Source organism: Poecilia formosa, unplaced genomic scaffold (genome assembly GCF_000485575.1).
Source record: "Poecilia formosa unplaced genomic scaffold, Poecilia_formosa-5.1.2 Scaffold147, whole genome shotgun sequence".
In the NCBI taxonomy this organism is placed as follows: domain Eukaryota; kingdom Metazoa; phylum Chordata; class Actinopteri; order Cyprinodontiformes; family Poeciliidae; genus Poecilia; species Poecilia formosa.
Genome location: NW_006800086.1, coordinates 650,343 through 671,932, shown reverse-complemented (window position 1 = coordinate 671,932; position 21,590 = coordinate 650,343). Strand labels below are relative to the sequence as shown.

At 41.6% G+C, this 21,590-nt stretch overlaps 1 protein-coding gene across 1 annotated transcript; it reads left to right on the top strand.

Annotated features, from left to right (window-relative positions):
• Nucleotides 1-1,471: 1,471 nt before the first annotated feature.
• Nucleotides 1,472-16,101, top strand: LOC103145795 (RNA-binding protein 38-like). Its single transcript, XM_007563381.2, has 4 exons — nucleotides 1,472-2,051; nucleotides 6,161-6,284; nucleotides 8,010-8,064; nucleotides 14,494-16,101. Exons 1-4 carry the CDS (start codon nucleotides 1,839-1,841, stop codon nucleotides 14,840-14,842), a joined length of 741 nt encoding a protein of 246 aa, XP_007563443.1. The 5' UTR covers nucleotides 1,472-1,838; the 3' UTR covers nucleotides 14,843-16,101.
• The last annotated feature ends 5,489 nt before the right edge of the window (nucleotides 16,102-21,590 follow it).

The window sequence follows — 21,590 nt, the reverse complement described above, 5'->3', positions numbered from 1 at the left end:
GACCTACCCAAGCAGTTTACTGAGGTATAGTGGAGTTATGTTGCTGATTCTGTATAAATTAATCATTCATGCTTTGCTCAGACTAATAGTGTGGACTTCAGCCACCGTCATTCATCGTGACCCCATTTAAAAAATAAAGCAAACAGTTGTAGTGCAGTTTGAGTAAGATGGGTTGAATCTGGACACTGTTAAGGACAGCATGCTGTCATTGAAAGGTTTATGGGAGAGGGGAAAATGTAAAAATAAAAAATGGCAGAAGATGATATGATCTTGAATACTTTGAAATGGAAACCAAAAGATAAAAGATGGGGAAGAAAGAAAACGACTCCAGAATATCTCTGTTCTAGATCGTCTAGTTTATGTGTTAGCCAGCCCATCTCTCAGACTTTCAACCAGTAGAAAACATTAAAAAAAGATTTACTTCTGAGGTGATAAGGATAGCACATTAATTTTGGAATTTAATTAAATGATCTGGGGCAGAAATGCCTGTTCCTGGCAGATGTGCAGCAATTCTCACAGTGGTTACATGACCATAATTTCAAAGATTTTCAGAGTAATTAGATTTTTTTTGTAGTGGTTTTAAAGGAAACTAGAATGATCCTTTATTGACCCATCGTGAGAAAATGTAGCTCCAGATATCTGTCTTTAACAAATGTCCAAATGTCTGCTTGTTCCTTTAGATTAGAACAAGCTTGAACATTTCTTTTTTTGTTTTATTTTTGGAATTATGTGTTATCAGAATATGTGCATCTCGTGGAAATAAGTTCATGAATGTTTTTAGTTGTTTTCAGTGTATTCTTATGTCATTAAACAAGCGGCACGAGTAGAAATTCTATGTCTGAACATTTAGTATTTGAACACAGAAATGAAGGTGCAAATGTTATTAGCTTGTAACGACGAGGGAAACTTGCTGGGTTTCCGACTTGCAAGTGGAATGGACCATTACATCTGTCCCAGATCCAAACTCCCACAGCTGAGACAATCTGAACACAGCAAATGCAAATGGTGGCACTCAAAAGAACTCTTTGTTAGTTTCTTTCTATGTTATCTCACCCGAGTTATGAAAGTTTGTAAAGTTTGTTTTCGAGAGGTTAGCGTTTATCCTGATTAAATGTTTTATCACAAAAGAGCAAAAACATCTCTGTAGGTGTAAACTACATTTAAAATAAGTTTGATGGCTATTAGCTTAAACTGTAAACATGTTTATAATGACGATCTTTATAGACTATATCTACCATGTCATATCTGCAAAAGGCAAATTAGCTCTACCGAGTATTGCACGAAGGGGAAGGATTTAGGCGACAGGTCGATGGTACAGTATTTCCCCTCCTGTTTTAGAGCAGTCCAGCGCGTACAGTACAGGTTTTTCTTTGTGCTTAAAAAGACAAAAGCAGGTGCAACTGGCACTGAAACGATGAGCCAATGGGAGGACCCGCTTCAACAGTTGTGCACGAGGAGTCCACGCTCATTGGCCAACAGTTGTGGTGGGGGTGGAGTCGTATCGTTTGGTATAAATACTCCTACCACTGTTTCTTGCCTCGACTACAAACCGGCTAGGTGTGCTGGGTGTAGAAGGCTTACAAGCGGCGTGAAGCGCGGATTCCTACAGGTTGCCGCAACATTTTTTTTTTCTTTCTTTCTTTTTTTTTTTTCTTTTTTTTTCTTTTACCATTTTTTTTTTTTTTCTTTTTTTTTCTTTTACCAGAGTCTACAGAGAGCGAAAATAAAACGGCGCCACTCCACTAGAGATTAGAGCGTGGTTTTTGGATGTCGGGGGGAACTGTTGAGCGCTTAGTGTAGTACTCTGTGTGCCTCGGTCTGTCTCTCCGGCTTGACCAATGCTCCTGCATCAGTACATGAACGGATCCCTGGAAGTCATGCCTCCCACACCGGTCCAGAAAGACACGACGTTCACCAAAATCTTCGTCGGCGGGCTGCCGTACCACACGACTGACGCCTCGCTCCGAAAATACTTCGAGGCTTTCGGGGACATCGACGAGGCAGTTGTGATAACTGACAGACAGACCGGTAAATCCAGGGGCTACGGCTTTGTAAGTATGAACAACACAAACACACGCTCATTTTTGCTTAGCTCTGTCAAACCTGTCTTTTTAACTTATCACACTAGTTTCTGTCAGTTTGTAAAAAAGTTGTTTTCTGGGTCATTAGCTAAAGAACACGTTTAAAGTCTGAAGTCACTCATGCAGGCTTAAACGCATAATTGCGCAGCATCTTTGTTTTTGTCTTGCCTTGTTGCCTGGTTGGCTGTTCTTTTCGATTAATTAGGATGAGGGATCACAAAAGTTGATGGGTAACTAAGAAGATTATATTTCAGCATATGTCTAATGTCCACTCCTCATTTATAACCCCCACCCCCACCTCCCCTCAACCCTGAGCAGCCCCAGCTTATTGCTCTGGAAGTGTGTATTTAGTGTGTGTGTATGTCAGAGAGAGAGAAAGAGAGAGAGGCTGGACTCTTTGCTTGCTTTATATGGTTATTTCAGAGCAGTGGGGAAGTTGACCTTGCACACTCTTGCTTTCCATTGTCAGGAACCAGAAGACATGATTTACATCACAGTTCAGGCTGCTGAAAAAGGGACATTAAGATGCATGCTGGAGTTTTCAGAAAAATCTCTTCAGATGTAGTTTTTCCTACTATAGAACAACCTGTCATGGTCGGCTTAAATTATTTAATCGGATCAACAGCTGATCAACACAGAAATATTTGCAAGTGCTCTTCATTCTGACTCTGCATGCCAATAATGACCCCATCAGTTTCAATAAACTACTGCTGCCCAAATAATCTTAATCTTGGGGACCAAGTTTTTAGAACTGGAGATGGAAAATATGCAGGTTAATTATAATCATTTGTCATATACAACATTCAATGATATTATCACAATTTCATGATCTTTATTTTTTTTCCCAATTTACACCCTCATTTTGTACCACTACATTGCTGTTTTGTCCATGTTTACCTCCGATCTGTACCCTGTCCATGTGGTACCAGTTTGTTTGACTCTATAGTTGGGTATGTTGATGAATTATGAGCAGTCCTTTGAAAAATCAAATCTATTGTATGCTTCCATTGTAAATTTTCTGGAAACGCAGCAGACCTCCAGTAATCGTGGGGGGTCAAAATATTCAGTATCTGCAAATACGCAAAACCCACCCTACCAAAGCTTGTAGCTGAATTTTTTAAAATAGTTTGAACACCAAATGTACCTCAATATGCATTAATGCACACAGTGGAAACTAGGGCTGTGTAATAATATCGATTTTGCGATATCGATATTTTCTTTCCTAGAAAAAAATCGATATCCATCCACAAGTATCGTAACATCCAACTGTCACCTTGCTCACTCACTGCTTGCTTCGACGGGAGAGTGATTAGGACATCAGGCTTGGAGTGATTCCTTCAGATGTTAAGTGTCCAAGTTAAAAAGGTATCAAACTATTCAGAGCAGGGTACTTGGTGCGCTTTATTTACTTTACAAATGCATGTAAGCTACAGTTTGTACTGTTTCAATTAAAAGAAACATGTTTTCTCACCACTTTGATCATTTTGTCCAGCTGTTGACTTTAAGTCTGTGTCCATGTCCAACCAGAGTCAGGTATTGTGTAGTTGGTGCTTTTAATCAGTTTTCAGTTAAATTAATTCAATCCAACTCTATAACGGTCACAAAATGTCACCAAAATCACTCTGTCCCTCTAAAATCGTTCAGAAAATCGCAAAAGTGTATTGAATTGTATTTTTTGCTGAATATCGCAATATATATTGTATCGTGAGCAGAATATCGCGTATCATGAGATTAATGTATCACTACAGCCCTATTGGAAACCCTCTTAGCACTTAGCTTTGCTATTGGGGCTTCAGCCAATCAGCAGCAAGAAAAATAAATTGGGCGCTTGGATTGGCTGATTTGCAAAGTGTTACTTTGGCTATGTATTTCAGCTACCCAACCTGCACCTTTTGACTTTTTTAATAGAAAAATAAGCAACTTGGCAAATTATCTGCAACTTATTTGGAGATTATTTCCACAGGAAAGTTTGCGACTGGGTGAATCCACGAATACCGAATAGACGTGGCTCTGCGGTCCGTATAGTTTTGGTTACGCTCCCCTTTTTGGGCTAGTTGAGTCAATTGTGACAGGTATGGATCAAATCAAACCAAAACGGCAATAGGAGCAGAGCGAGTTCCTACTTCTTGATGTCACTGAACTCGTTTAACCATGTTTACTTATGAGGAGACAGTTGAAAATGACGTTGGATCCTGATTCTCAAAGCAGGAATTAAAATCCTTAAGGTTGGACTCAACGGGATCTCTATGTCAATATCTAATAAAAGCTGCTGCCAAAATGGTTACTAATGCAACCTGATCAGGCAGATGTGTGAGTGTGATCTTTGTGATGCCATCCAACCAAATGCTGACAAACGGGAACCATTTTTGTTTTGGGTTTTTCTTCTTATTTTTTTTTTTCAGTGAAATCCTGCTGAGGAAATCCATACTTCATTACCCAGCTTTCATGTCAACGTTTCATGTTTCAGTTTTAGAAACCGATTACGTTTTCTTTTATCTAATCCCTCTGGACCAATGAAATCATCCTAGCATATTTAACTGCTCCTTATTATCCCAGTTCTTGGAGTTCTGTGGGAAAATGACTCTTGTTTATAATAACTTCGACAACTTCTTCTTTTTAAAAACAAAACCCCACAATGTTCCAAGATTCTTTGCAGTACCGGGTTTTTATCTGCGTTAATAAGTGATTTATCCGGTCCCTGGGAGATAAAACCATAAAGAACAGAAGCAGCAGTTGGGGAGAAAAAAAAATGCAAATATTTACCAGAACTTTAGCAGAGACGCTTCAGCTCGGCTGTCTGATCGGGCCAAAGAAGGAGTGGAAAACGGAAAACCTCTAAGGGGGAATTGGAAGACAATTGTTCCTTGTTTACACGTAAGCTGATGAAAGTCGGAGGGGGAAGCCGTCCGGTGAGTCGAGCAGGTACCGACCGGGTTTCTGTCGGGGGGCCGGCGTTTCAGGTTAAACGGGCTTTTCGTCAAAGCCTCCAGGTTGCTTCCAGGGATTTTAACCTTACCGGTTTTCACTCCTGGGTCGCCTTTTGTTTTTTTGGGGGGTTTTTTCTGTCTGACTTGAAACAAGAAGGAGCCTGAAGCTGAGTGCACTTTTTTTTTTGTCTTAAACACACTTCAGAGGTGGATTAGCGGACCACCACCTCCCAGCACCACCCTAACCCCGCAGCAAGGCGCTTCACTGTAAACACAGCCTGTTTCCTTCCTGTGTGTTCACAACACGCGCAGTGGGCTTTGCTCCCAATAAGCCTCACCGTAAAAGATGCAGAGTGTCCTCCGAAACTATTCAGCTCCATGTTCTCGGGTCGGGTCGGCTCACGTGCGGAGGAGACCAAGAACTGGCAGGATGTGGCAATCAAAGCAGAAGGGCTCGTCTAATGCCAGGTGGAGCCGGGGGGGTGGACTAATACCAATCTCCTTATTTTGTTCCTAATTGGATAAGCTCCTTGTTGGCCAGATCCATATTTCAGCAGCTCTGCCCATGTCTGAGTGGCAACCATAGGCTGGCTACTGCTGCTGTGGGCATTTTATTTATTTATTTATTTATTTATTTTTGCCTCAGAGGTAATTTTCATTTTTCTTTCTATGAACACGCCCAAACTAAGTGAGGAGGTCAGGGTACACTGGGGTTTTTAATAAGTTGCCATTTCAAAACTACTAGAATCTGAATCACATCCTTCCTATGGCTTAAATTCAATCTGAGATGGCAGAAAAGGCACACTAGTTGTCAGCTGGCTGAAAAAAAAAAACTGCTGTATTTTTGACAAACTGTGTCTTTTTTGACAGATATCCACCCATAAATAACCAGTTTTAGTGTAGAAACTAACGAAGCGCCACCCAACGCAATTTTCTAAACCGGTTGTCGAGCTAAAAGCAGCTGGTACCAGAGCAGTTAGCCTGATTTCTGAACCAGAAAATGTCAGCTTTTTTATTATTATTATTTTTTTTTTTTAACTGGTCTTTCTTAAAGTGGACCAGTTGAAATCCTGTTGCACATGCTTTGTTTTTATTTTTATTTTGTACGAGGCTAAACCGTGATTCATTAGTTGTTGCGTCTGTGGTTGCCAGGTGACGATGACTGACCGAGGAGCCGCAGAGAGGGCCTGCAAGGATCCCAACCCCATCATAGACGGTAGAAAGGCCAACGTCAACCTGGCGTACCTGGGCGCCAAGCCCCGCAGCCTGCAGACAGGTGAGACACAGAGGGGCTGCGCAGAGCTCAGGTTAGCTAGAAAGTAAAGGGGGGAGGGGGGAGGGACTCTGGACATCTTTGCAGACAGTGATGAGTGTTGAGTCTTAACAGTTCCACAATTTAACAATTTTCCAGTAAATATCTATGTTTTTAAATTCTTTATATAGGTTAAGTCAATGTATCATGACTATGGTAAGTAGAACAGATAGCTGTGTATATAAAATACATATGTTTTAATTCACAATAAAATGATTAAATGTGTAGTTATTCATAAAAATGTAAATTCATTTGGTTGAAATGATTATGCTGGTATTTAATTATGAAATATTTCCTGTGCTACAGAGCATGAATCTAAACAGTCACTGTGGTTTGTTAAATAGATCCTAGCATTTGATTGGCTAATCTGTGCGTTATTCTGCATGTTTAGCAGTGTTAGCTCTACACACTGAGACTGATCAAATAAATGACAATGTTCTGCAGCACAGGATAATGAAATAAGTCAATAAATACTGGAATACCTGCAATACATTTGATTTCGTCACAATAACATCAAATTAATGATTTTAACATCTTATGTACTTTTTAATGAAATACTGAATTTTTAAAATCATTTTAGTGATTTATTGCAATGTGACATTTTGCAGGGTGTCCATGCATCCTTAAAAAGTCTTAAATTTATGTATCTAGAAGTAAGGCCTTAAAATGTCTTAAATGTATTTTCAGACATCTTTATTCCATGCGGCTATCGCTAATTAGCTAACATACTCTTGCTGGCCAGCTAGAGAACTGACTTTATTGCATCCATGCAATGGGTGCGTGCATTCTGCACAAAGCAAATTCTTTTGTACATTTCTGTCATGACGCAGGTCTTAAGTTTCACTTTTAAAAAGCCTTAAATATGTTGATGAAACCTGAAAACCCCTGTTTTATCCCATCAGTGCAGCAGGTAGGGGTGGGCGACATAATGGGGGACATAAAGTTTTATCACGCTATTTTGTGGAAGCATTGTGATGATGATCAAAGTAACAATAAGAACGATTTGTTGCTACATTTTTAGGTAAGTGCATGGCTGTGACAGCACAGCATCGATAGCCTCACAAACACAAACGCTGCTCTTGGAAAAACACACCGTTTCTATAGGACACCGATCACATCCAGAAGTGAGATTTGCATCTCTAAAACGCACACATTAAATATGAATTTAATCATATTTGTTGATATGAAGAAAACGTCACATTGAACAAACATCGGAGAAAAACAAAACAGACAGAACCTATTGTGACTATTGTAAATCAAAAAATCTTGTACAAAATTTCTGCCGCTAAATGATAGACGTTACGATAAATGCTCATCGTCCCTAGCAGCAGGTATGGTGGAGAGGACAGGGCTGCTGGACGCCTGATTGCTAAAAGACTGGCTGTTTTACAGGCTAAGAGACAAACTGTTGCTGTTTTTAATCTGCCGGGTCACATGATCACAGCCTGCAGCTCCATCGAGGAACTCGCATACCTCGGATTTATGCGACAAATGCCATGCAGCTCTGAAACAGCGTATATGTTTTCTTTGCTTGCTTTCTGGAACATTTGAAATATTTCTTCCATGGTAGGCTGGAAACAGGCCGTGCCTCTGTGTCTCTGTGCCCTCTGTGCATTGTTCTCTGCTCCTCCTCTGTAAATGCAGATGTGTGTCTGACAACCATCCTCCTCTCCTCTCTCTCTTCTCCAGGCATATCCATCGGAGTGCAGCCCATCCACCCGGCACTCATCCAGAGGCAGTATGGGTAAGTGAGCAGGGAGTGGGCGCTTGTTATGCTCTCTGCTATTATGCCACCGGGCTGCTATTTCTTTGACAAAACGCAGCCTCTGGAAAGCACACGCCAGTTCCACTATCTACACGCAACTCCAGCCGCCCCTCCATTAGCATGCATCGAGTCCCGTTTGGGGCGAGGAGGCTGCAGAGATGATTCGCGTCTCCGTGGTAATGGAGGTGCGTTCCAGAGGTGAATGTGTGACTCACTCGTTGACCTCCGTCAGGGGCCTCCTGACTCGCGGTCCAGCCCGAGCGGGCTCCGTCACCGACGGGGGAGTTCTATCAGCGTTAGGGAGAATGGGTCGGGGTGGACGGAGGGGAGAAACTCCACAGAGTCTGGAAGCCACGGTCGGCCGAGCAGCTAACGACCATTTCACTGTTATGACTCTTCTGATTCCCCCTGCAGCTCTCAGATATCACGCTTCAAGCTGCAGCCCAAGGCCTGTTTGGATTTTACATGCACAGCCTCCTTTTCTGTTAGAACAGGAGTTCAGGAAGTTAGTCTGAGTGAGTTGTTTGGCATTTGTTGCTGTGGTTGCGTGAAATTCCAAGTCTCTTACTCCGCAAGCAAAAGAAGTTAAACAGTAAGAGCTTAGTTACTTATCAGTATCAAGCTTAAATGACTATAAACGTCTTCCAAGATTCAGATTTTCTTTTTTGTTGTTGTTGTTTTTATTTTTCTGGTTGTAGAGTAAATGAATTTAAAATTTAGCAATTTAGTTTCAAATTAATATAATGCCAAACATCATCTTAAAAAAATTTCATCTCATCAAAATGCAGGGTTTCCCCCAGAAAACCTGCCAAGCCCAGTGCCCGAGGTGCTAGGGCAGCCAGCCAGCCGGCCGCCATGTTTTTGAGTTAAATGTTTAAAGTTGACAGGAAATGTGAAAATATCACTTGGTAGTTATGCGTTATTGGAAGATCAATACCTAAACACCAATTATAAAATCTTTAAAGAGGTGTCTCCGCCTTTTTTTTAAAATTTTTATAAAAAATTGAACTAAAATAAATAAACAATGCTAAACCTGGTGGGGTAAAGCCCCCACCACTGTTGGAAACCCTGAAAATGTTACTTATTTCAGTGGTTTTTTCGAAAAAGGGACACAATTTATGTAGATTTATAACAGAGGGCTCTATTTAAGGTGTTTATTTCTGTTCATCTTGATGATCATAGCTTGCAGCGAATGAAATTTAGAATATTACCGAAAAACAATTTGTTCTAACTCTGAGGAGTTGGTTTCCAAATGAAGTGTAAAATTTACTCTGAAAAACCGACTTTGGACCACTGAGTCACAGTCTGGTTCTTTTCTGTAGTTCAGAAGTGACTTAATCTCTACAGAACCGCTGAAAGGTTCTGATTATCCCTTTTGCTCCTTCCCCTCTGCTTCCCACCAACATGGCTGGATAAGCACCTTCAACAACCAGCTTCTTTACCAAAAACATGTTTGCGGGTTACCCTTCCTGTGGATGGTGTGGGATAGTAACTCTTCCTCTTAATAAGTTATTCATTTTATTTATTGTAGAGTGTAATAACCAGAATTTTTGAGAAACTTGAATTTTGGTTGTCGCTGCAGCCTACAATTAGCAAAGTTAGCTAAAATAAACACTTTAATATGTCACGCCGTGTGAAACCAGCCTATAATATTTACACTCCACTTTTCTGAATACAGTGAAACGAAACTTTTTGATTTCTATAGAGATGGTTGTAGTAATGTCTGATGAAGAGCTTTAAAAGGATGAGATGTTCATAGAATTCCACAAATAAGTAAAATTAGAAGAAGAAGAAGAAAAAAAAAAACTTGGCCACATTTTCGTATCTGCTTAAATTAGCTGGAGTCCCACTAGGAACATGTCCCATCATGTTCCAAAACCTCAGGGGGGAGGACAAAGGAAAGTCCCGTCCATGTCAACGTCCCGCCGGTCCAGAGAGGGTTGGACAAACCCTGAATGTTTCCTGTGTTTTGCTCGGCTGCTGTCTGAGGCGTGTGCCCAACAGGTGCTGCTCCCCTCCACCCTCGGTAACTCCACCCTCCGTAATCTCCTGTGACCACCGCCCCTGAGACGTTCCGAGGCTCGCCCAACACCTGTCCTCCTGAGGTTCCTCTGCATGGCTCGAGTGTCGGATACGGACGTTGCTAAGATGCAGATTGCACGCGGGGGGGCTTTTCTTCCCCTTCCCCCCAACCCCACGATGCCTGTGGACATATGGCGGGAGGAAGACGGGGTGTTGAGCAGGATTTTGAGCTGTGCGCTGATGCTGCATGTACAGACTACTGTGGACTGTAGGGGCGGGGTGGGCCGACGGGGGTCACCAGAGCTGCAGCCTGCGTATTTACGGGGAGGGGACGAGTCGGCGTCGGCCTTTGCAGACGACTCATCTCTCGTCACGGATCGACTCCTTCCCTCCATCCTGTTGGATTCTTGCCACTGTTTTTTCTTCTTCTTCTTTGTTTTTCTTCTTCCATTAGAGTCCTCCCTCCATTTCTGAAAACCGACACCTCTGTGAGACTTGGAGGGGGATTGAGAAGTAGAATCAAAAAAAAGGGGGGGGGGGTGGAGAGTTGGATCCTCCAACTTGATGTTTAATGAGGCACTTCCATGGTAACTCGCCTCTACAGGTGTCAGATAAAACACCTTTGTCCCTCCCATTCAAAGACCCGTTGCAGTTGTTTGGGGGTTGAGACGTTTTAAGAGGTGGGCTTTACCTCATCCACACCAACCCAGTTCAGTCTTGCCTGGTTTCACACTTCACGTCGCATCGAGTCATGCACTGGAGTTCATCCGTGAGATATTTAGCTGCTTGGTGCGACGTCTCCCAGGCGTTTTTTTTTTTTTTTTTTTACCCCCAGCAGCTCATTATGTCATTGACGAACGCTCCAGCCTTTAGACTGGCCCGCTCTTTGCCAGCCAGCGTTTTCTGGCGAGCCCGTCTCTCCGGTGTCCCGGCCTGCCACTCAGCGCCCCGCTATGACCGGCCGTCAGCAGAAATCCAGCTGACCAACGATATTCCGGCTGTCATCTACAGCCTCTCTTCCATCGTTTTTATTTATTTATTTTCCTTGTTTACGCAGCGTGCTTGGCATCTCTGCTGCCCTCTGGACTCGCTGTGATCCCAATCCCTGCTTTTTCTTCTCGTCTTTTATTCCTGCACCAGAGCAGCGGTCCACCATCATCCTGTCTTGCGCGAGGTTGAGGTCGTTTAGAGTTGGCGCGAGGGCTTTCATGCCCCGCACCCAATGATATGCAGTCGTCTCCCAGGGCTGAAGTGAGGATGAAGCTCCCCAGTTGTGGGATTTTCACTTCCTCTGAAGCCCCTATTGTCCATAGCCTCTATGTTCCCTTCACTTCTCATTTACTTTTGTTTAGTACACAATTAAAATGTTCATGCACTGTTTAACACATCCTTGTTTTTTGTTTTATTTTTTTTGCTTTTGTAGATTTTTTTCATGAGGATTCAAGGTCTAACTTTCCTTTCAGTTACACGAGGATTCACGTTGACCCCAATCCTGTTTTTTTTTTTTTGCAAATTAATCACTTTAATTTCATTTTTATGCCACGGTTGCCCTCTGCTGCCAGCTGACCAAGTGCACCAGTTCAGGATCAGATGATGCCCTCAGTTCGGGAAAATATCTGCCCACACTCTCCTGCCTCCCCTCAGCCAGCCTCTCTACAAGGTGCCAGTGACGGCTTGAGAGTGCAGTGCAGTGTGCTGTGATGGACTGGAGTGTCTTATCTTTTTTTTTTTTCCCTCTCCTGTTTGTGTGATATGAACTGAAGAGCTTATGCTGATTTGCGGTGTGTCTCTTTCCCTATTATGGCATGGTTTGGGGGTTTGCAGTGGTAACTGGTGTGTGAGCAGAGGTAACGGAGCGTGTTTGTGTGCGCAGGAAGTATGTAAAGTGAGTACATCCTTATCCAGCGTCTTGGAAGTTTCATACTCGTTGGCATTTTTCACATCTTGTTGCATTACGGCCACAGGCTCCAGTGGGTTTTATGTGATGGACCAAACTGATATTCTGAAGTGGTGGGAAAATGATACCAGGCCTGGGCAATGTGGCTTAAAAATAAAATCTGATTTCTTTCATATCAAATCCAATTTTATTTCTTGGCTTCTTTTCCTGAAAAGAAATGATGAATGACAAAAAAAAGTTAGTAGATTATTATCGTTTATTTTTTCATTTTCAATCATCCCCAATCTGTGAGTTGACCTGAATTTTAAATCCAAATAAATAGCTGTAAAACATGTTTGACAAAGAAAATGGTAGGCATTGGATGTGATGACATCACTCTGAACTGTATTTCCTATAATTTCTATTTTTATCACCCAGCCCTAGTTGACACATTTTTCTTTTTCTTTGTCCTCATCTGAGCAGAACACCACATTGTGCGTGCAGGCAGACTGCAAATGGACATTTTGGTTTATAATCATAAAAAAAAAAAAAATGGATATGTGGATTCAACAATTGGATTTAAAACATCTGAAACTCCTCCAGAGTGACTGTGGGCCTCCTGGCTGTTTCTCTGACTATCACTATTACCACTACTTTGTGTTGGTCTACCACCTAAAATTCCAATAACACACTGAAGTTGCTGGTTGTAATGCGACGACATGGAAAAAGACCAAGCAGAATAACTTCACAAGGCGCTGTACATGCATGCTTTGATTTCGTAGGCGACTTTCATAAGCAGTATTTATCCAACGGGAACTGTTTGCAACGGCAAAACGGTGAAACTGAGTTGACTTTGATGGTTCCTTGTATGTAACCGAAGTGTGACATTTTGCCTTTCTAGCCCTCTGTGTTGTTTTTGCTCAAAGTCTTTAACGTCGAGGGTTGAAGCTGTCTCTAGAGCCAGATTTGTTAACTCCTTGATATGCAGCGTTGGTCAAACCTTCCTGTTTTGTTGGGGGAGTAGGAATGGGGAACACTGTTTATATTTTAATCTCACCTGAAAAACATTTCTGTCTTCTATGGATAAACGCTGTTCATCCACACCAACCAGTCCCACCCAGCAGCCCTGATCAGCTGCATCTGAGCCGACCCATGAGGCTCGGTAGAACCCGCCTCTCTCTCTCCCCATTGGCCCTGATCAGTTCCCCAGCCACCATCATCATCATCACCTGTGTGTGTGTGTGTGTGTGAGGCAGAGTTACAAACTGATTGAGAACTAAAAGACTCTAACTTCTGCCCTCCCTTAAAGCACTTCTGCTTTTTTGTTCCTCCAGTCTCTCTCTCTCTGTGTGTGTGTGTGTGTGTGTGTGTGTGTGTGTGTGTGTGTGTGTGTGTTCAGAGGGTGAAGAGCAGCAGCTGTTAAAACACTGCTGATGCCTGAGCTTGAAAAGCTGCCAGTAACGGCTGCCTCTGTCATTCACCCCCCTCCCTACTTGTTCCTTCTCGTCTAGCCCAGGAGGTCTGACCCAACAGGTTTGGTGGTGGTTGTTTTTTTTGTTTGTTTTTTTTAACTCACTGATTTACACAGAGAATTGAGTCACCTTCGATACTAACCTCTTTGTTTAATTGTTTCTAGGGCTGGGCAATACATTTTTATTTGATTTGATTTTTTTTAAATCGGTTAATTATTTGGTTTTTGAAGGTTTAAGTTTTGGAAAAATGATATATATATATTTTTTTCCCCACCAATCCGCTCTTTGTTTCCGTCGTTCAGAGTGATGTCAGCATGCGCAGGATGACGATCTTGTTTGGTAATCGTGTTTTGATTCTTCTGTTTATTTGGACATTGAATTCAGGTCCACCCTACAACGAAATATTAGAGCCAGGCTAAGAATTTTATTTTTTTTTTTTTAATTACCACAATAAAGTCCTAAATATGAAAATGAGAACTGTTGGACACCTGATGAAGTTATATTTTGGTATAACTTCATCTTTTAACGCGTCAGAATCAAATTATTATGAGTAACAATTCTTTGAGATAATCCAGCAAATGACTATTTCCAAGAAACGCACAAACCGAGCTGATTGGATAAGTACGCTTTTTCTTTTCTCATTTAAATGATTTTTTTGCACAATTTTACGTTGTTTTTTTGTGAAATTCTTTTTTTTTTTTCCTAATATGACTGTTATTCCCGTAGCCTGGCCCTAATTGTCAGTTGGAAAATATTTCCTGTTTCTTTTTGTAATAACAGAGCAAAAATAATCAATTGACTTCATATCTGTTATTTAAAAAAATGTTATTTTTAATCCATATCGCCCAGCCCTACCTGCTCCTCACATGACTATCGTAAGTTAGTGATGGTAACAGAGCTGAGTGTGAGGCTGGGTGTTCAGAGGGTTTGTATTCCTGACGCATCTCCTCCTCTGAGAGCGACGTAAACGGTAGAAACCAGTCTGGGTTGGGGGTTTCTCCACCCCTCTAACCCCCCTCTCTGCCTGTGTCTGTGCAGGTTGACCCAGCCGTACATCTACCCCCAAGCGTTTGTGCAGCCCAGCCTGCTGCTGCCCACCCAGGTGTCGGCTGCCTCGGTCGGCACCAGCCCCTACCTGGACTACAGCTCGGCCTACGCCCAGTACGCCCACGCCGCCTTCGACCAGCAGTACCCCTACGCCGCCTCCCCGGCCGGCTTCCTGGGCTATGGCTACACCACCAGCCCCACAGCGTCCGCCGGCCCGTCCGCCGCCGCCACCACGGCAACAGCCACCGTGCACCCCACCTTGCCCTCCGCCACCGCCCAGGCCCCGACCTTCCTGCACTACGCCCCGCAGCAGCACATCCAGCCAGAGAGGATGCAGTGAAGTCGGAGGAGTCGACGGGGGGAAGACGGGGGGGGCAGGAAGTGGAAGAGGACAAAAGAGCAGACCCCTGTAGGGTACCACCGCTGTCGTCAGCAGCAGGTTTCAGGAAAAACGATGTTGGGATTATTGCACTATACGACTAAGACGGGCTGCTTGCTCATTGGTACAAGGGGAGAGAGGACTGCTGGGAGTTCAGGAGGGGAAGCCGAACCAGCATACAGTATGTGGTCGCTTCCCAGGGCTTCCAGAACATGACACTTCATTTTTTATCATCATTATTATTATTATTATAATTAATATTATTTTATTGTTCTCTATTATTGTTGTATTATTAATGTCTTTGTCACTATTTGTTTGCCATTATTACCCATGTTGGCGTCGTTTCGTAGCTCAATCAGCAGAGGTCACGCATGTCCTTGCTAGATATTGATATTTAGTTTAGTTTTTTTTTTTTTTTTTTTTTTCTCGGAGCCCAGAGTGTCTTGGCTGGACACGGCGGACATTTTGAAGATGCTGAGGGACGTTCATGTTAGTTCTTTTTATTTAATTTTTTTTTCTTTCCGACGGTGGCGATAGAGAAACGCAGCAGAGCTCTGCCTCACCAACAGACTTCCACAGCGCAGGAAAACCAGGAGAGATTTCAACTCAGAGAAGCGACTGCACAGCTTTTTTTATTTTTATTTTTACACCCCAATATTTGATTTCAAGAGGCCTTAATAAATAAATACAAAACAAAGAGAATCTCCAGATTATTTTTGGCTGTGCCTCTCCACTCTAAGCCAAGTTTAAGGATGTAGAGCCCCTTTTGTAACCGAGCTGACTTCGACTCGATGTAGATAATCATAAACAGTATCGAGGAGCTGTGTGTATCGATGAGGTCGCTGACACTGAGCACAAACACCAGTGTTTTTTTATTTCTGTTTCTGTACTGAGATGGTCGGACTGTTGCTCCATGTACAGCACATTCAGATGTCATCACGTGCATTTTTCAATATTTATACGTAGGTATTTATAAGAGGTACTAAGTTAAAAAACAACTTTTTTTTTTTTTCCTTTTTGCTTAAATTTGTTGTGATTGTAGTTGTGACACTGACGTCGTTTGCTGCAGATCCACAAAGTGTCGTCGTTCTTTTCATCATACTACCAGTGGATCTTTGACTGGGTTCATTGGAAATTCTTTTTATTTTTAATTTTCCAGTAAGATTGTTCTTTACAATCCTTTCAAACAAGCCATAAAGAATAAAAATTTCTACTCAAGATGCCCTCTGGTGTGTTCTTTTTCGTTTTTTCCATGATAAAGGAAACAAAAGCCACATAGACTATGTAAATAAGTAAAAATAGTGCAGCTCAACAATATTGATAGAAAAATGCACACCTTTTTTAGAGCAACAGAAGCATAAGGACTTTGCTGGTTGATTAGTCAGGCTAAGCTAACCTGCTGTCTACTGCTTTACACATTATGCAAGCTTATCTTCTGGAATTTTAATAAAAGTTTATAATAACTTTTAGCTTCTACACTAACTGCCGGTGTCTTTAGTGGTGGCAAATATTTCATAACAGCTGAATTTGTCACGCAGCATGCTGTCGGTGTGCAGCAACAGGTGGGGGAGGGGTGCTAATATTATACTCTGTCAACCATAGAAAACTCCAGTGACTCCAGCTCAGCAGAACAGGATATTTTAACTACTTTGAAACTAATTTAAAGGTATTAAAACCCTCGGTACACTGTAGCAGCAGTGTGTGTTTCCTGCTGCTCCTCCTGGGATGTTGCTGTGAGAACTCGGAGAGGTTACAGGGAGCAGTTATACGTGTTTGTTATCAAAGCTGTCGGGAGCAGCACATCAGCCAGGGGGAGGGGGCCTAGACCCTTTTTATCAAGCCACAACACCACCACCACCACCTGCCAGGGAGGCTGGGTGTTCCCTTGGGCCAGCACATGACGTGGTTTTGGTAGCTTATTGAGACGTTTCTGGGAATAAGGAGAGTCCTAGTAGCAAAGTTAAGGGTTCATCTTTTTAGATTCTCTAAACCCAGATTAGTTGGTCGCAGACACTGAAGGGTAGTATTACAGGTGATTAAAAAAAATTAATTTTATTTTTAAATTTACCCCTCCTTACATTTTTACTTCATGGAAACACTTTTTTATGTTCTGTTCTGAGTATTCATGAAGGGGTAAATAATGTCTTTAGAAATAACGGCCCAAGTCAGAAATGGTATAGATGGTTGTAAAATAGCCTTTGGGTAAACCGCAGCGACGTTTTTACATCTTTGGTAGGATTGAGCAATAAATCATAAACAATGTGATAAACATGATTGAAAATGTCCAATAAAACTAGGCCAGTTGGATCAACAGTTTGCTTTGGTTACCTAGCAACAATCTTGTTAATGTGCACCGCAGAAGCTTTATGCTTTGCCACCTGCCTCGCCTGCTTAAAAAAACGGTGTGGAGAGAACGGACTATGTAATTAATTTGGCAGTTTTGTAGATATATTTCAAACAAAAAAAATTATCTATTGGCTGACACTAAACATATTGTGACACGTTGTTCAGCCAGGCCATAGCCTGGGGTCTCTTTCTCTCGAGCTAGCCGTTAGCTTCTTCACCACAAGAGCAGCTAGTTTGGAAATGTGGAAAGCTATTTATTGCAGATAAGAACGGAATTTTACTTGAAAAACCAAAAAAAAAACAAGCTATCCATTTAAAGCCATGTTACCCCGAGCTTTATGTAAAAGTCTTTTCTTTCACTCTTTCTTTCCCCCACATTGCCAAACAAGCTAAACTGGCTCAGTTTTCCCCAGCAGCGCTTTTACATGTTTGTGCTTACATCAGCTGCTTCACAAAACGTGTCACTTCAGAGTCCTTCTCTAAGCCTGCAGAACACAACAGAGACAAGGACAAAAAGCCCATCCATTATCTTGTTGTTCCTCTCTTTAGCTTTAATTCATCTACTTGGTAATGATTTACAACACAGCTTTAAACTGAATAGAGGTTTTTCTAAAATGCTTTTGGTTTTGATTGAACTTCATGAAGAGCTTATTTACTCTTAAGAAATGTTCCACTTGTTACACAGACATGTTTCTCTTAAGCCCCGTCCTTAGTGGGAGCTTGAGTTCACAAGGTTGTTTTAAACCAGAATTTTATTTTCACTTTAAGCATCGAGTTTTAAGGTATCAATTTCTTGCCATTTTTCTCTTAAGGTGGGGATACATGCAAAGGGACATGTCTGAACATGCATCCCAGAAATGATTTAATCAGACTACAGTATGAGGCTTTCCAAGGAAACATTGAATGGCTTTAGTTGTTTAAAGTGTGGGAAGGTTGAAAACAAGAAAATCCCAGATACATCACAACCAGTCGGAGCAGTAGGATGGCGTACAGTCTGGGAGGATCGCTGTACCTCCTATGTTCCTCAAACCAGGAAGCAATAATTGCCTTTGGATTATATTTCATCATGCAAAAAAGGGGGCTGAATATGAATGTAAATTAGTGATATTTGACTACACCGGCTTTGGGATCAGATGACATCACTGCGTGCAAGAGCTGAGCAAGATTTAAGTAAACAAAAGAGGTCTTGGTGGGATTTCTAGACATTTCTCTTTCTGGATGTCCAGCTAATGAAGGCAGCAGCTTTGCTACAGTATCTTGTGAGAGTATTCATACCCTGCCAGTTTTTTTATATTTTGTCAAAGTATTTAATTGACAGAGCAACACAAAGTGTGGTGGAAGAAAAATCGTGTGTTTTCTGAATGAAAATCTCAAAAGTGTGGTGTAAATTTGTATTCACTTATTACATGGGAAAAATGTTACAAGTGCCAATCTGCCAGTGGAACAACTAGCTTTTCAACAATATGAAGGAATTATTGACTGTGCTGTGAAGTTACTTGTAAGTTAGTTTTGTCTTATTTTAAGTAAGTTATTTGCACTACAAACTCAACCTCCCCAAAAAAATACGTGGTAAGATGTTGTGTTTTTGCAGTGACTGAACAGTAGATGGAGAGGAAATAGGTTGGAGAGACAAGAGGAAGATAGAAAGCAAATGGTCCCAGAACGGGAATCGAACCCAGGACCACCACATCGAGGACTACGGCTTCTTTTTTTTAAATTTTTTATTGTTCAAAATTTTAAGTCCAATTTTGGAATTGGACTTAAAATGAAGTCGTTATGAAGCATAACAACATCATTTCAAAGTCGTTATGCACTACTTTGAAATGAAGAAATTAAATACACGGAAGCTTGCGGCAAAGTGTGACAAAAATGAGAAATAGATCAAGGGGTTTGAATATTTCCGCAAGACCCTCATGATGAGTGTCATGCAAGGTAACGTAAAAGCGACGCTCCGCCGCAAATTTTCCAAAGTGTTTTGACATCGACATGATTCGGTGCGTTTGTGTTTGGAAGAAGACATGTTCTCCACTAACTTAAGGAAAAATAAATAAACACAACAACGGTTTTGATGGAAACCATGCCGTGTGTTAGGAGGACATGCTGCAGGATGCCAACACCAAAGGACAAGCTGCATTTTAAATATAGCTGAATCATGTCACAGTTTTTCCAAACACTGGTGCTCAGCAGAATGGATGTCTCCGCTGCTGCTGCTGCTTGCTGGTGTTTACTGGATGTCAGTGAAGCGAGGCGGCTCTGGTCCTCCTCTTGTCCTCCTCTCGTTGTCACTGTTTATCTCTCGCTATCTCGCCCCGCGCTCTCTGTTTGCTCTCCCTCTCTCTCTTGTCTTTCACACACATTTGTTTACTTTTTCCCACTTCTCATTTGTGGCTTTTTCTTTTTTTTTTTTCTTACTGCACATCTGCACTCCTGCCTCACCCTCTGGTTGCTTCTTTCTCGCAGTTTTTTTCTTTTTCTTTTTCCCTTCTGGTGAATCACAGGGCAGAAACAGAACCGGGTGTCAACTTGATGAACGAGGTCACACGCAGGCCCAGCAGACCGTGTTAAATGCTGGGTCATCATAAAGCCTCTCTCTCTCCCCCACACCCTCCTCTCCCACCCCATCTTCACTTTAACATGCACATACAAAGTAGGCACGGCCGAGTCTCACTCCCTGCTCACATCTCGCTCTGTCGTGTAACTCTGACGTCCGGTGGTCCCTCAAAAACATCATCGCTCCTTATCAACCGGCAGCTTAAGTTTAATCACGGCAACCTGCTGGAGATAACCTCTTGTTTCCATGATGTCAAACATTTGCATCAGAAAAAAAAAAAAAGAGACTGTCCTTTGCAAATGGTTATTATATTTGTGAAGTGAGAAACAAACTGGAGAAGTTCTGCTTCTTGATTTGATGTAAACCTGAAGCCAGGGCGGCAGCTAACGATTAATTGATTAATCGCATAAAAACTTGACATATTCTGCCGGTTTTTTTTTATTTCACCACCTTAACATATTGTCTTCTGATATTAGAAATAATTTTAAAAATATACTTTTCAAGTGCACTTATATATAAGTATAATTTTATTTTTAAAATAAGGTAATAAACATTTAAAAACAAATGCTAACATGCTCAAATTAACATCAAATTTGTTGATTTTTTAAAATTAAAAGGTGCTTAATAAGATTTTTTTTGTTGTTTTTTTTTTTACAGATTTTTTTTACAGAATTGGGTGAAGCTTAAACTAAAATGTTTGAGGATTTTTTTTTATCTTAAATGCAACATACATATATTTTTCTACAGTTTTGGCTTAGTTATTGCTCTATGTTTTTCATCAAATGGCCTTTTTTGTCTGCATCCTCTAGATAGCGATTGATCGATTACAGAATTAGTTGATGAGTATTTCAATGCCGAATTATTCAATTAAACATTTCAGCATAACAACCGTTTATAACAGCAACTCCAGCTACGCTAACTTTACAAAGGTTTCTAGGTAAAATAAAAAAAACACCTTCTCAAGTTATAGAACTAGCATATCTACTTATGTTAAACACAAAATAAATATTTAACTGAATTAAACACAACATTCCTCTTTTTCCCTAAAGTTCAGGTTAAACAAGAAGGGCATTTTTGTTGGCCACAAATAATCAATTACTTTATGCAAATCCAACCCATGTAAAATTCAAACCGAGCCCGTTCCACCTGACTTGTCCCGTATGCAGACCCCCCTCCCCCAACCCCAGTGTGACTCAGCCCCGCAGTGGGCCTGCCCGGGCCTGGGGAGTGTTGCTGCTGCAGCCTCAGATAAGCTCCAGCCACAGGCTAAATTTACCCGGCCTCTCACTGGAGGCGACCAGACTCCAGAAAGCCATCACCTTCTGACTCACGTGGCCGTTTTTGAAGCACCTCCAACGTTTCGGATAAAATGAAGGGTCTGGAGAGAGTCAGACATAAATAAATGCAGAGAGTGAGAAGAACACGAGACAAAAGGTGTTTCTGAGGATGACTTTATCTGAGGGAGGGACGCTTCCTGGTAAAGTCATCTCTGCAAACTTGTTTATGCAATCCTTTGAGAAAGTATTTGTACCCCTTGAACTAAAAGTAAAAAAAAGCCTTTATTTTAAACTGAAAGAAAAAGGGATATGTGGTTTTCAAAATAGTTTACATGTAAAAGTCCTAAGTGTGACATTCATTTATATGAATCCCACCAGAATAAATATTCCTTTGAACCACCTTTTTCCTGTGGTCACAGCTGCAGGACTGTAATATTTGGTGTTGTCTTCTTGCAACATCAATCTCAGTCTCAAATCTTTTGCAGCCTCGAACACATTTTCATCTAAGATATCCCTGTATTTATTTCCATCTGTA